We start from the raw sequence: 16,043 nt of genomic DNA on the forward strand, positions 1-16,043 counted from the left end.
AGGGAAAAAGCAGGGGGAAGTGGGTAGAGGGAAGTTCGGCAGGCCTGTTTTTTACTGTATTTATTCTTGTGAAATATTTATTGTTATTTTATAAAGATATTTAGGTGTGAATATATTTATTAAGAATATTTATATTTTGGGTTAATGGTTTTGTGTAAATAGATTTGTATGTTTTTGTATTTTTGTGTGTTGTATTTAATATCGGGAATGGTATGTGCCAATTGAACAGCCTATATAACGCAGGTGAATCTCAGTCGAGTGGGCAATGCGAAGGTGGAGGCCAACATGTGGTGATGGCGAGATGAAGCTTCATGAAGCACTTAAGCTATCCAGCTTTGCAGCAAATTGGTTCATCTCAAGAGGCTTCATCTGGGCTTCATATGCACACGAATCGGTCAAATAGAGTAAAACAGGCAGATATATTCCCGATATGTGGCAGTGGTTTAACCGGGCACAGGGTAGTGAATGTGCTTGTGTAACTAAAGGAAAATGATAGATGGACATTATTCGTTTTTATTCAGGAATAATAAGTTCTCAACTGTATTTTGGCTTTGGGCGTCTTCAATGATGTCATTTGTCTAAAAGGATACAAGTCTTGATACGCGCTTCACAGAAAACTTCCTGCATTACTCGACACACGCTCCAAAGCTTCGGCACAGCACGTATCATCACTACCAACATGTGTGCACGTTGTGAAAGAAAAGATTAAATGTTTTCATGCTGAAAAGCCATCCTGTCGTGGACTTCTCCTCATTTGCCTCCTGGACGGCTCCGGCATTCTAACAAAGTGCATTCAAGCCACCTCTCCAGTCGACCTAACAATACGCCTACCCCTTTTTTATACCTCCGCTCCGGCGACAGCCGTGGCCAGAGGCATCGTGTTTTCAGGTTATCCATCCATCCATCCGTCTGTACGTTCGTATGTCTGTAGGTCCGTACATCCATCCAACCCATTCTCGTGAACCCCGATATCTCAGGAATGCCTGGAGAGAAATCCTTCAAATTTGGCACAAACGTCCACTTGGACTCAAGAATAAACTCATTCGATTTTGGTGGCCAAAAGTGAATGGTCAAGGTCGCTGTGACCTCACAAAACATGTTTTTGGCCATAACTCAAGAATTCATATGCTAATCATGACAATTTCACATAAATGTCTAACAGGATAAAATGATGAAGTGATGACATTTTGGACAGACCTGGACGTTAACTGTAACTTGACTGGTTGGTGGAGGCGTACAACCGTGAGGCGGTAATTCTAGTCATATATAATGGAATGCACAATGCGAGGACCCAGAGACAGAACTTTATTTTAATTTTTATTATTTACACCTGTGTTTTTCCCCTCTGTGGCATATCAAAATGTCTTCTAAAGACAAAGGCTATTTGCTATTACAACCACTGCTTGGCATATTAAGCCAATTGTGGTCACACCCTTTTTTCTCACACAACACTGCCACCAGGGGTCTCCATATAACTAGAAATAGTTCCATTTAATTTGTTGCGTATTTCAATCACTTCACTTCAACACAAACTGTTTTAAACATCTAAAATAAGTCATGGAAATGCAAACATCACCATTATGTTTTCTACTTAATTATACCAAATCATAAAGGCTTTTAGTCATATATCAATATTTGTTTCTATTAATTTAGTCTTAACTTCACAAAAAAAGCTAATGTGAATTCAAATTCACACACTGGATTGTTACACAGTCATTAAAACATTAAAATATCAATTAGCAAAGGAATCCTTCTGTCTGAATTTGATTGCACAAAATTGCACAAAGCTTTGTGACCATATTGTTTCATATTACTATGTGTGTATGGCAGTTATTTGGGTCTAATCTGAACAAATGTCAGAATAAGATTTTATTTGATGTTAGTGCAGTATGAAAAAGAATACAACAAGTAATAACCTGTAATTTTCCCCAAATTTATTGACAATCCATAAACCATTGAAATTACTTTTTGACAACTACAGAACACAAACTTAATGTTACACATCTAAATACAGATGCAAGACATTCTGCTCCTGCATATTGTTTAGGATTGACACGTTCCAGTTACAATTACGTATTAGTACTCCTCTCCTTCCTCCTCTCCCTCACCCTCAATAGAGTCGACTCCAACCTCCTCATAATCCTTCTCCAGAGCTGCCATGTCCTCTCTGGCCTCAGAGAACTCTCCCTCCTCCATACCCTCACCCACATACCAGTGAACGAAGGCACGCTTAGCGTACATCAGATCAAACTTGTGGTCAAGTCGAGCCCAGGCCTCTGCAATAGCAGTGGTGTTGCTCAGCATGCACACAGCCCTCTGGACCTTAGCCAGGTCTCCACCAGGAACTACAGTGGGCGGCTGGTAGTTGATGCCAACCTTGAAACCAGTGGGGCACCAGTCCACAAACTGGATGGAGCGTTTGGTTTTAATGGTGGCAATAGCGGCATTCACATCTTTGGGCACCACATCACCACGGTACAAAAGGCAGCAAGCCATGTATTTGCCGTGGCGAGGGTCACATTTCACCATCTGATTGGCTGGCTCGAAGCAGGCGTTTGTGATTTCTGACACTGAGAGCTGCTCGTGGTAAGCCTTCTCAGCAGAGATGACGGGGGCATAGGTGGCCAGAGGGAAGTGGATACGGGGATATGGCACCAAGTTGGTCTGGAACTCGGTCAGATCAACATTGAGGGCACCATCGAAACGAAGGGAAGCAGTGATGGAGGACACAATCTGACTGATCAACCTGTTCAGGTTGGTGTAAGAGGGACGCTCGATATCGAGGTTCCTACGGCAGATATCGTAGATGGCCTCATTATCTACCATGAAGGCACAGTCAGAGTGCTCCAGGGTGGTGTGGGTGGTCAGGATGGCGTTGTAGGGCTCCACCACAGCGGTGGACACCTGGGGAGCTGGGTAGATGGAGAACTCCAGCTTTGACTTCTTGCCGTAGTCGACAGACAGACGCTCCATCAGCAAGGAGGTGAAACCAGAGCCGGTGCCACCTCCGAAGCTGTGGAAAACCAGGAAGCCCTGGAGGCCAGTGCACTGGTCAGACTGAGGACAGAGAGGGAGAGACACTGATCACATATGAGATACAGTTATGTCATTTAATTTAAAATTAGAGAGCAAAATATCAAGTTACCCACCAGTTTGCGGATCCTGTCTAGCACCATGTCGATGATCTCTTTGCCGATGGTGTAGTGTCCACGGGCGTAGTTGTTGGCAGCATCCTCCTTGCCAGTGATCAGCTGTTCGGGGTGGAAGAGCTGGCGGTAGGTCCCAGTGCGCACCTCATCTAAGGAGACAGAACATTGAATCAGTTGTGGCTTACAAGTTGCACTTTAATTTTCCTAAATTAATATTCAGCCAGAGGTGATGACACTTACCGATGACAGTGGGCTCCAGGTCAACAAAAACAGCTCTGGGGACGTGCTTTCCAGCTCCGGTCTCACTGAAGAAGGTGTTGAAGGAATCATCTCCTCCTCCCAGAGCCTTGTCACTGGGCATCTGTCCATCCGGCTGGATCCCATGTTCCAGACAGTAAAGCTCCCAGCAGGCATTGCCAATCTGGACGCCTGCCTGACCGACGTGGATGGAGATACACTCACGCTGTCGTGCAGAGAAAAAAGATTTGGATCAAAGATTCTGTCAAATCTCACGCCTAAAAAAAACACATTTTTATCTTCATTGTTGAAATAGATGAGCTGAAAACAATATTTATTTGATGAAGAGATGAAGAGTTTTTGTCAGACAGCCTTTAAATGAACTGCAAAATGGCAGAGCATCATAGACCAGTTCAATTCATTCTCTGCAGTCCCCACCCTGCATGAAACACATGGATTCTCTGCTGCTCTCTGCTGCCACACACGATCGTGTCTATTGCATGTAGAATTACTGTAGAGAGATAGGGAGGATTATCTAGGTCAGACATGTTGCAGTGTGCCTTCTCTTTAAAAAAGCCACATTTACATCCTCCACCTGGGAATACATGTCTCCCATTCATTTTCATATTTCTTTAAAGTAATTAGTAAACCGATATTTTAGAAGGCTTGGTTTTAAAAATGGATAATTCGATGTATAAATCAGCATAACATTTTTTCAGATCAAGGTGCCCCAAATTTTATATATTTATGTAAAAGCTACAGCAAAGGTCTTATAGTCGTCAAATAGCAGCGATTTCAACAATTAAACAATACGCAGACATGATCACTGCAGTGATGAGAACAAAGGGGTGATGTCAGAGAAATATCTTAATGAGCTGCATCCTTTACTCCCACTCTATTTGATTATCAAATAATAACCCTGAGAATATAATAAATATGATAAATATCATTTTTTAAATGTTACTTACCATGATGGCTCGTCGATATTATGCTATGTAATGAGACAAGCCAGAGGAGTGTTGCGGTCTGAAAGGGTGCGGTATCTGAAGCTGCTCTGCTGGTGCACCACGCTCACATACTCTGCCTCTTGAGGAGAACAAGTGTAGTGCGCAAAAAAAAAAAGAGAACTCCTCCTCCTTTCTGCCGCAGTAACTGTTTCACATCCAGAACCAGAACAACCAAGATACTGAAGCTGAGACAACAGGACTGGGACTGAGAAGATGTGTTGATGTGTTGGTCCTTGGGGCCAAATTACAGGAAGTTTCAATGATCCTGGGGGACCAGGAGGTACCCACTCAATTTAGCTGGATGTGGATTCGCAAAACACACATACTTTGTCCTTACAGTGATGGGGAAAACATCATGTTTTCTGCTTCAGCCACGTGGAATAGTCTGCAAAAAAAATCCCATTGATGAATCTGATATTTCCGGCAGAATTCAAGACCATTGTAAACTCTGGTAAATTACTCCATTTTAAATTGTGTCTGGTTTTGACATTATATAGTATTATTGTCTATCCAGGTCTCCGGCTTGCAAAAGAGGTTTCTAACCTCGATGGACTTGGTTATGGTTAGGTAATAGTAATAGTAATAGTGGGGCGGCACAGCAAACCTATTGTTCATTTTATGATAAAAGCACCAAATTTGCTACGTAGCCTATATAATTTAATATATTTAGAAGAAATCTGGATAGGCTATATTGGGCCATTGTAGATTGGCATTCTGATGACCATGGTGGCGAGTACATGAGGGTCCGCTTTGCTCCGTGTGACTTTAAAATTAATTTCGTCATTGGCTGGTGTGCTGACGTCCAAGTACCAGCAATTTGTTGTGACCGCGCGGACCTGTCCACGAAGCCACTATACGCTATATGTGGTATGTAGTGTGACGATCCGGAGCAGTATTCACAGTATAACCGGAACTACTATGCGTCCGTGGTGTCTGCAGCTGTCCGTGTACGCGTCCATTCGGGAGTATAAACGAGGATCGAATGTTATTACTTCATCATTTTAATCTTTTTGACATTTGTGTGAAATTGTCATAATTAGCATATGAATTCTTGAGTTATGGCCAAAACGTGTTTTGTGAGGTCACAGTGACCTTTGACCACCAAAATCGAATCAGTTCATCCGTAAGGCGTTCCTGAGAATCGGACAGATGTACGTATGTACAGACGGGCGAACGGACAGACAACCCAACAACATAATGCCTCTGGCATGGTTGTCGCCGGCGCAGAGCCAAAAAAACTTTTGCTCTAGTATCCACCATCTGACAAAATAATACTACGAGAACTATTTTTAGTAAATACATACCAACTTAGGTTAGTGGTCTTATGTCATTTTATGGTTACTGTTTTATGCTGGTTTTAGCAGGGCAGAAATATTTTGATGAAGGTGGTAGACCAACCTGTTAAACCTGCACCAAAATCTGTTGACCTTCCAAGTTCAGACTGTACCATAGCCTACATGCCTATACTACAGTGTCTCTGAAAGATCAACAAGCTGAAAACACACCAAACGAAGAAAAGATCTTTACTAAATGACAACAATGCAGTTTATTTTTGCAGACTATTCCAAGTGGCTGGAGCAGAAAACATCTCATCACTGTAAGGACAAAGTATGTGTGTTTTGTGAATCCACAACCAGCTAAATTGAGTGGGTACCTCCTGGTCCCAGAATAATCTAAACTTCCTGTAATTTGGCCCCAAGGACCAACACATCAACACATCATCTCAGTCCCAGTCCTGTTGTCTCAGCTTCAGTATCTTGGTTGTTCTGGTTCTGGATGTGAAACAGTTACTGCGGCAGAAGGAGGTGGAGTTTTTATTTTTTTTCGCGCACTACACCTGTTCTCCTGAAGAGGCAGAGTATGTGAGTGTGGTGCATCAGAAGATCAGCTTCAGACACCGCACCCCTCTGACACCAACACTCCTCTGGCTTGTCTCATTACATAGCATAATATCGACAAGCCATCATGGTAAGTGATATTTGAGATATTATATTCTCAGGGTTATTGTTGGAGAATCTAAGAGAAGGGGAATAAAGGAGGTAGCTCATATCATATTGCTCTGACATCACCCTTTGTTCTCTTCACTGCAGTAAATCATGGCTGTGTATTGTTTAATTGTCAATATGGCTGCTGATGTGACACATGAAATTGATTTTCATGCTTAATAGAAATGTAGCCTAATTTATTTCTGCACTGCAAACCGACGTCTAATCCTTTAATCCCCACATAACTCTTTTGATCAGCTTGACTAGTTTTGCACTCATTTTGTTACTAATTTGTCATCCTGTTTTTTTTTTATTATTATTTTTTTCATTATTTAGCGTACTGTAAAGAAATATTAAAATGAATGGGAGACATGTATTCCCAGTGGAGGATGTGAATGGGGCTTTTTAAAGAGACAGCACACTGCAACATGTCTGACCTACATAATCCTCTCTCTACAGTAATTCTGCATGCAATAGACTCGATCGTATGTGTCAGCAAAGAGAAGCAGAGAAGGCATGTGTTCCTGTAAAATAAATGATAGACTGAACCTTAAACAGACATGATGTCTTAGAATATAATAATAGTAAAGGCTTTTCATGCAGGGTGGGGAGAATGAATTGAACTGGTCTATGATGGTCTGCCATTTTGCAGTTCATTTAAAGGCTGTCTGACAAAAACTCTTATCAAATAAATATTGTTTTCAGCTCTTCTATTTCAACAATGAATTTAAAAATGTGTTTTTTTTAGGCGTGAGATCTGACAGAATCTTTGATCCAAATCTTTTTTCTCTGCACGACAGCGTGAGTGTATCTCCATCCACGTCGGTCAGGCTGGCGTCCAGATTGGCAATGCCTGCTGGGAGCTTTACTGCCTGGAACATGGGATCCAGCCGGATGGACAGATGCCCAGTGACAAGACTCGGGGAGGAGGAGACGATTCCTTCAACACCTTCTTCAGTGAGACCGGAGCTGGAAAGCACGTCCCCAGAGCTATTTTTGTTGACCTGGAGCCCACTGTCATCGGTAAGTGTCATCACCTCTGGCTGAATATTAATTTAGGAAAATTAAAGTGTAACTTGTAAGCCACAACTGATTCAATGTTTTGTCTCCTTAGATGAGGTGCGCAGTGGGATCTACCGCCAGCTCTTCCATCCTGAACAGCTGATCACTGGCAAGGAGGATGCTGCCAACAACTACGCCCGTGGACACTACACCATCGGCAAAGAGATCATCGACCTGGTGCTGGACAGGGTCCGCAAACTGGTGGGTAACTTCAGGAGGGATCCATTCCTAATTTTGATTTCAAATATTAAATCAAATGACATATCTGTATCTCATATGTGATCAGTGTCTCTCCTTCTCTGTCCTCAGTCTGACCAGTGCACTGGCCTCCAGGGCTTCCTGGTTTTCCACAGCTTTGGAGGTGGCACCGGCTCTGGTTTCACCTCCCTGCTGATGGAGCGTCTGTCTGTCGACTACGGCAAGAAGTCAAAGCTGGAGTTCTCCGTCTACCCAGCTCCCCAGGTGTCCACCGCTGTGGTGGAGCCCTACAACGCCATCCTGACCACCCACACCACCCTGGAGCACTCTGACTGTGCCTTCATGGTAGATAATGAGGCCATCTACGATATCTGCCGTAGGAACCTCGATATCGAGCGTCCCTCTTACACCAACTTGAACAGGTTGATCAGTCAGATTGTGTCCTCCATCACTGCTTCCCTTCGTTTCGATGGTGCCCTCAATGTTGATCTGACCGAGTTCCAGACCAACTTGGTGCCATATCCCCGTATCCACTTCCCTCTGGCCACTTATGCTCCAGTCATCTCTGCTGAGAAGGCTTACCATGAGCAATTAACAGTGTCAGAAATCACCAACTCCTGCTTCGAGCCAGCCAATCAGATGGTGAAATGTGACCCTCGCCACGGCAAATACATGGCTTGCTGCCTTTTGTACCGTGGCGATGTGGTTCCCAAAGATGTGAATGCTGCCATTGCCACCATTAAAACCAAACGCTCCATCCAGTTTGTGGACTGGTGCCCCACTGGTTTCAAGGTGGGCATCAACTACCAGCCACCCACTGTAGTTCCTGGTGGAGACCTGGCCAAGGTCCAAAGGGCTGTGTGCATGCTGAGCAACACCACTGCTATTGCAGAGGCCTGGGCTCGGCTTGACCACAAGTTTGATCTGATGTACGCTAAGCGTGCCTTCGTTCACTGGTATGTGGGTGAGGGTATGGAGGAGGGGGAGTTCTCTGAGGCCAGAGAGGACATGGCAGCTCTGGAGAAGGATTATGAGGAGGTTGGAGTCGACTCTGTTGATGGTGAGGGAGAGGAGGAAGGAGAGGAATATTAAAAGGGACATCAAGGCAGTAGTTGTACAGGAAACAATTAAATCCATTCGTTCTTAAATACATTCCAAAAGAAATGTTTATCTATCAAATACAAGTTTGGCTGTTCAGAATAAGTGATCAAATCAAATTTCAGTTTGGTTCTGTTCTAAATAAATTTACTGTAACGTATGAAGTTTTCTGTGTTGTTTCTTTTTCTTTTTTGGTTTAAAAATGAAAAATAACCTTTAGTCAGGACACTAATAAACAATACCTCTACCTACTATCCCCACCTTTCCCCCCTAAAAAAAACCCCAAGTACAAATGTGTCTCTTTGTGTTAAATATGAGCTGTAGTAGACAGTCCCTATGGGTGAACAACCTATAAAGAGAAAAGGATGGGTGTATTCTCCACTACATAGCCTGCATTTGGTTATTCTAACAGATATCAGAGGCATAGGAACTGCATAATACACAGCCTGTCACTAACCAACTCACAACATCCACATGATTTCTGTTCCCCATAGAAACACTGTTAATCCCCTGAACAGTATTCTGTCTGAGCACACAGTTTACTTTGTCAATGCAGAATTTTCCATTATTATTAATACAGGCCAGGGCCATATAGCAACTAGTTTGGTTTAAATTATGCAAACATTACTTTTAAAGCAAAAGTGGTCCTGTGGTTTCATTGCATTTGAATTTGAGCCTGTGCAAGATTGTTAACCATCAAACTTAGACTGCAGAGAAGGCAATTTGGTCAAAATATCATAAAAAAACGTGGGATTTACTATAGCTCTTCTTTCATTCATTCATGACCATAGCATTCATAAATTGGCAGGAATAGCAACAGTAAAATCAATGCATTACAACTTAAGAAAACACATGCAGATAAAAACAGAAGCATTTTGACAACACGTGAAGCATTTAGAAAAGATTCAGATGAAGCGTAGCATACCATTAGTTAAATGACTAGGTAATCATTGTAAAGTTGCAAATTGAGGTTGAATACCTTGTTAAATACCTTGCACATCCATTAAGTGGACATTGATGTAATAATAATATATTAAACTTATATAGCGCTTTTTAAGGATCTCAAAGACGCTTAAAAATGTACACATGTATGCCAATGTGTTCCAATAAACACCTCTATCATTCAATTTAATTTATTCAGAAATTAGTTGGGTCAACTCTGGAGATTCAGTGATCATGGAGAGCGAAGGTTTGTTTCTCATCAACTACAAACGTCGACCCTTTTGACCTCTGAGATGATCTCTGTGTACTTATTTGTAGTTTTACTGTTCAAAACTCCACGCAGCATGAGCAGAGCTTTCATTAAAGCCTAATATGAAGGCTCTATAACAAGTTTTACAAATCGACCTTTTGGAGTTGAAAATCGGCGGCCAACATGGATTTGAAGGTCAAAAATGGGTCAAATCATCAAAACGACACCATTTATGAATAACTCCACCCAAAAAGTCCCAGAAACCATGTACTGTTCAGCAAAGTAGGCCAGACCATTGAAAAGATCATTTCCAACATGGCCGATGGCAGCCATATTGGATTTCGGGCTCTTACAAAGTTAGTTTTTTTAACTTCAGATAACAAATCCACTGAGAAACAAACCTCTGCTCTCCACAGTCACGGAATTGCTGGAGATGACCCAACTAAGTCCGCCTTTACCTTAGGGGTGGTGACGTGAAGTCATGCGACCGTGGTGTAGTTCGTTTATAGCCTACTGTAGCTTTTTACCTCTGTCGATTGCATTCATGCTTCAAAAACTATAAAAGTGGTGTTCATTTGTGAAGATTACCTTGCTGATCAAAACGCGTGTATTCATTAACTTTTGTTTGCCATGGATCCTTTTTTTCCCCATTTTCCATTGTTTTTTCATTGGGTGCGATACTAACTTCCTGGTTGCCCTCAAGGCCTATTGAAGGAGGCTGGGACACTGGCTGACACGGATCTTGGGGTATGGGGTGTAACAGATGAGCAGTGTAACTGGAGCTGCGGTCGTGCATTGCAATTGGCTCAATTTCGGCGAGTACAGACCAGATTTGACTGCGCATGTGTTGTACCCCCAAAACTATGACGCATTGATGACGCGTGACTCTTTCAATAGGCCTTGGTTGGCTTACAAAAATAATAACCCACCTGCATAGTTTAAGGTCTACCCATTTTGTCATTTTCAATCTGAAACAGACTTATATGAATTCAGAATACACACTTAAACTTACACTAAGCTTATAAAAAACTTGAAATGCGTCATTGAAAAACACTTTTTTGAAAACAAAATATTAATTATCTATTTTTAGGTTGTTCACTTAATAGTGACTGTCAACTACAGCTCATATTTAAACCATCATTTTAATGTTACTTTTTAATGAGTTTATGAGATCCAGTAAAAACCCTGATGCTGAATATACACTGGTGACAGAAAAAACTCAAGGTTAAAAAGATGCACCCGTCTCTTATTTAATCAGAGTAGATTTTCTGTCTCTGTAGAGGACGGATGCTGATGTGTCCTGAGATGGTGTGAGGAGCAAATAGTGCAGTACCACAAATGGTTAAGGTCTCATCTTCTAACGAGGGGATTAGTGTTCGTTTTAGAGCATTTCTGAGTGGCAGGTGCACTAGTGCATTAACTCAAAGAAATGAAATGTTTATGGTGTCTTGATCTGACACTTAAAGAAGCTGCTGTTACTGTTGAAAGGATCAAACAATATGACCATGCAATTCCCACAGATAACAGATTCTTCCCTGGGATTAGGATACATTTAAGAGCTCTGTAGCAATAACATTCACACATTTCTTTTTAACATGTAAAAGGCTAATATACTGTATAGCATAAGCCTTCACAGATCAAACAATGACGTGCGTAATTGGGCATAAGTTTAATATCTTAGGTATATCAACCATAGAGCCTCATTTTCTTTATAAATCAAAGCTCATGCTTGGAAGAAAACACTGTAAATCTAGAGGGAAACCATAACTCAAACATGTTGAATGTAGTTTTAACTACAAACTATGACGCTCATTTCAAACATTTCAAAGTAGACTGTAAACACTATGGTTACTGTATGTATTCTGCACAACTTGACATGTAATGTTTATTGGTGTCCTGACTAAAGGTTATTTTTCATTCTTAAACCAAAAAAGAAATAACACAGACAACTTCATATGTTACAGGAATTTTATTTAGAACAGAGTCAAACAGACATGTTATTTGATGGCTTAGTCTGAACAGTCAAACTTGTATTTGACAGACAAATTTTTGGAATGCCTTTATTTGACGCAATTGTTTCCTGTTTCAAATAGTGTTTTCTGTCCCTTTTAATACTGCTCTTCCTCACCCTCGAAAGCGTAAGCTCCAGCCTAACAACCAGCTTATGTCCTCTCTGGCCCTTCCTTTCCCATTAAATTAACATTAAAATTTACATATCCAGGAGTTTTATTCTGAACAATAAAACTGCTAATTAATAGACAGACATTTATTTTGGAATGTATATAAGGACGAATGGAATCAATTGTTTCCTGTATAACTAGTGCCTTTATGTCCCTTTTAATATTCCTCTCCTTCCTCCTCTCCCTCGCCATCAACAGAGTCGACTCCAACCTCCTCATAATCCTTCTCCAGAGCTGCCATGTCCTCTCTGGCCTCAGAGAACTCTCCCTCCTCCATACCCTCACCCACATACCAGTGAACGAAGGCACGCTTAGCGTACATCAGATCAAACTTGTGATCAAGTCGAGCCCAGGCCTCTGCAATAGCAGTGGTGTTGCTCAGCATGCACACAGCCCTCTGGACCTTAGCCAGGTCTCCACCAGGAACTACAGTGGGTGGCTGGTAGTTGATGCCCACCTTGAAACCAGTGGGGCACCAGTCCACAAACTGGATGGTGCGCTTGGTTTTGATGGCGGCAATGGCAGCATTCACATCTTTGGGCACCACATCACCACGGTACAAAAGGCAGCAAGCCATGTATTTGCCGTGGCGAGGGTCACATTTCACCATCTGATTGGCCGGCTCGAAGCAGGAGTTGGTGATTTCTGACACTGAGAGCTGCTCATGGTAAGCCTTCTCAGCAGAGATGACTGGGGCATAGGTGGCCAGAGGGAAGTGGATACGGGGATATGGCACCAAGTTGGTCTGGAACTCTGTCAGATCAACATTGAGGGCACCATCGAAACGAAGGGAGGCAGTGATGGAGGACACAATCTGACCGATTAGCCTGTTCAAGTTGGTGTAAGAAGGACGCTCGATATCGAGGTTCCTACGGCAGATATCGTAGATGGCCTCATTATCTACCATGAAGGCACAGTCAGAGTGCTCCAGGGTGGTGTGGGTGGTCAGGATGGCGTTGTAGGGCTCCACCACAGCAGTGGACACCTGGGGAGCTGGGTAGATGGAGAACTCCAGCTTTGACTTCTTGCCGTAGTCGACAGACAGACGCTCCATCAGCAGGGAGGTGAAACCAGAGCCGGTGCCACCTCCGAAGCTGTGGAATACCAGGAAGCCCTGGAGGCCAGTGCACTGGTCAGACTGAGGACAGAGAAGGAGAGACACTGATCACATATGAGATACAGCTATGTCATTTAATTTAAAATTAGAGAACAACATATCAAGTTACCTACCAGTTTGCGGACCCTGTCCAGCACCAGGTCGATGATCTCTTTGCCGATGGTGTAGTGTCCACGGGCGTAGTTGTTGGCAGCATCCTCCTTGCCAGTGATCAGCTGTTCAGGATGGAAGAGCTGGCGGTAGATCCCACTGCGCACCTCATCTAAGCAGGCAAAAACATTGAATCAGTTGTTGTCTAAAATTTTGAGATATTTCACTTTTAATTTGCCTAAATAAATGTTCAGCCAAAAGAGATGATACTCACCAATCACAGTGGGCTCCAGGTCAACAAAAACAGCTCTGGGGACGTGCTTTCCAGCTCCAGTTTCACTGAAGAAGGTGTTGAAGGAATCATCTCCTCCACCGATGGTCTTGTCACTGGGCATCTGTCCATCCGGCTGGATCCCATGCTCCAGGCAGTAAAGTTCCCAGCAGGCATTGCCCATCTGGACACCAGCCTGACCGACGTGGATGGAGATACACTCACGCTGGAGGAAATAAAAAAACAAGAAATATTATTTACCCTATTATGTTAGACATGTGACACTGGAAAAGAAAAAGCATTTCAACACTGAAAAAAGTGTTAATTTGACTTTAAAAGTTATTAAAATAGCTTTGTTTTCATTTATAAATCAAACAGTCTTAATTCAAAAATGGGTTAAATCATCAAAACGACACCTTTTATGAATTACTCGACCGAAAAAATCACAGAAACCATGTACTGTTCAGCATAGTAGGCCAAACCATTGAAAAGATCATTTCCAACATGGCCGATGGTAGCCATATTGGATTTCGGGCTCTTACAAAGTTAGCCTGCATTTTTGCAAGGGGCATGGGGTTTAAACATTTTTTTTTGTCTTTCATAGATAACAAATCCACTGAGAAACGAACCTCTGCTCTGCACAGTCACGAAATTGCTGGAGATGACCCAACTAAGTCCGCCTTTGCCTTAGTGGTGGTGACGTGAAGTCATGCAACCATGGTGTAGTTCATTTATAGCCTAACGCTAACTTTTTACCTCTGTCAATTGCATTCATGCTTCAAAAACTATAAAAGTGGTGTTCATTTGTGAGTTGAAAAAGTAGGCTTTTAGACTGAAATTTGCTTTCATTTTCATAATCTAATTTGACTAGCAACAGCCGCTCAACTTTTTACTGGCTCACCTGTGGATGCTGTTGCTATGCCATCACCATGGCAACAGATGAGAGTGATGGAGTTTTATGTAAAAAAAAAAGTAAACCCTTATAACATTTTACCATTTTCGAAAAAGTTCAGTCTGGTTCAGAGAATAGGAGCCAGTTATAAGAACAGAAGATAAACCTCCTTTTTGACCAGCACCACTTAACCCATTCCCCCACAGACAGGCTGTCTCTGGGTGTGGAGGACAGGCTGTCTCTGGGTGATGGGGACTGGAGTACAAGCATCCTCCTTGTCCCGTCAGCACTGACCAGGGCTGCACAGAGCTTCATTATTCATTCAGTCCACATTACAGTCTGATGAAAACCTCCTTTGTTCAGTCTGCCTTGTCCAGCTAGCTGTCTCCCCATCCGAAGCACCGCCTTAATATCTCCCCACACCAAACCTCATATTATAAATGACACATTTATCATTAAAACGACTTGTTTAAGAATTTTACTTTACACGTTTCAAGCTTATTACCACTTTTCCATTAAGGTCCCCTCCCTCACATCCTCCTCACATCCTCCTCACATCCCTAAAAACACCTCAGCTATGTCTCTTTATCAAAGGTTATTAAATGTTCTTACCATTTTGTTCTGTGGTGGACGGTTGAAGCTCCTAGACAGTGAATCTTACAATTCGACAGTTTATGAGGTCGATGTAAGAGATAATGGCGCACATGAGGATGGACAACTGTATATATGCAGCACCAGCGCCGGTGGCTGCTGCAACGCTATTGGTCAGTTTCCCTGTCAGTCTGACGCTTCGAGGCTATCCGCGGCTTCCTATTGGATGAGCGGCTCTCTCGCTCTACAGCCCGCCTCCCAGACCACACCCGAAACAAGACATCATCCACTTATTGTGCCGCAAGGATGGCGCCTCTGAGGAGAAATGCTGTCTCACTTTCAGCATGCTGGTACCACACAGGCCCACCCTGACACACAGGAAACAGTTTCAATGCACTTCCACAGTATAAATTATATATCATTATATTATAATAGTTGCAAATTTCCCCACTGCGGGACTAATAAAGGAATATCTTATCTTATCTTATCTTAAACAAATGAATCATTTCAGAATAACATGTAAAACAGCTTGTAATTGCATAGATATGACAAGATACACCTTTCTTTCTTTCTTTCTTTCTTTCTTTCTTTCTTATAGAACAGAGTAGAATATAATAGAATAGTCTGCAATTTCAGTATATATCACACTGTTGTTAACTAGTCACATTGATTGTTTCTTTGGTGTATGTAGGCCAATGCAATATAATTTTCCACTTGTGCAATTTTGTTAATAGTCTGTTTATTGTCAATACTGTTTATACTGCTCCTATTTTTATACTTCCTTCTATTTAAATGGTTCACATTTTGTTACACTTTGTTTAACTCTTTTTTACTGTGTTAGCTGATGCAACTTGTTTTTTGCATTTTTGCAAATTTACCCACTGTGGGACTAATAAAGGAATATCTTAAAGGAATATCTTAATATCTCATAAAGTACACATGATTGGTGTCTGAACACCTACCAGTAGAAAATC

General features: G+C 42.2%; 3 protein-coding genes across 3 annotated transcripts; 1 reads left to right on the forward strand and 2 right to left on the reverse strand.

Moving 5' to 3' along the window:
- Positions 1-1,912: 1,912 nt before the first annotated feature.
- On the reverse strand, positions 1,913-4,435 carry LOC119489507 (tubulin alpha chain). Its single transcript, XM_037772031.1, has 4 exons — positions 4,355-4,435; positions 3,390-3,612; positions 3,150-3,298; positions 1,913-3,057 (listed from the first exon to the last, which is right to left on the reverse strand). Exons 1-4 carry the CDS (start codon positions 4,355-4,357, stop codon positions 2,077-2,079), a joined length of 1,356 nt encoding a protein of 451 aa, XP_037627959.1. The 5' UTR covers positions 4,358-4,435; the 3' UTR covers positions 1,913-2,076.
- Positions 4,436-6,240: 1,805 nt separating this feature from the next.
- On the forward strand, positions 6,241-8,900 carry LOC119489508 (tubulin alpha chain-like). Its single transcript, XM_037772032.1, has 4 exons — positions 6,241-6,361; positions 7,179-7,401; positions 7,493-7,641; positions 7,750-8,900. The coding sequence occupies exons 1-4, from the start codon at positions 6,359-6,361 to the stop codon at positions 8,728-8,730; spliced, it is 1,356 nt and encodes a 451-aa protein (XP_037627960.1). The 5' UTR covers positions 6,241-6,358; the 3' UTR covers positions 8,731-8,900.
- Positions 8,901-11,882: 2,982 nt separating this feature from the next.
- On the reverse strand, positions 11,883-15,245 carry LOC119489510 (tubulin alpha-1A chain-like). The gene is made up of 4 exons (XM_037772034.1): positions 15,091-15,245; positions 13,590-13,812; positions 13,339-13,487; positions 11,883-13,246 (listed from the first exon to the last, which is right to left on the reverse strand). The coding sequence occupies exons 1-4, from the start codon at positions 15,091-15,093 to the stop codon at positions 12,266-12,268; spliced, it is 1,356 nt and encodes a 451-aa protein (XP_037627962.1). The 5' UTR covers positions 15,094-15,245; the 3' UTR covers positions 11,883-12,265.
- Positions 15,246-16,043: the final 798 nt, after the last annotated feature.

The sequence above is a fragment of the Sebastes umbrosus genome, chromosome 6, assembly GCF_015220745.1.
Source record: "Sebastes umbrosus isolate fSebUmb1 chromosome 6, fSebUmb1.pri, whole genome shotgun sequence".
Taxonomy (NCBI): Eukaryota; Metazoa; Chordata; class Actinopteri; order Perciformes; family Sebastidae; genus Sebastes; species Sebastes umbrosus.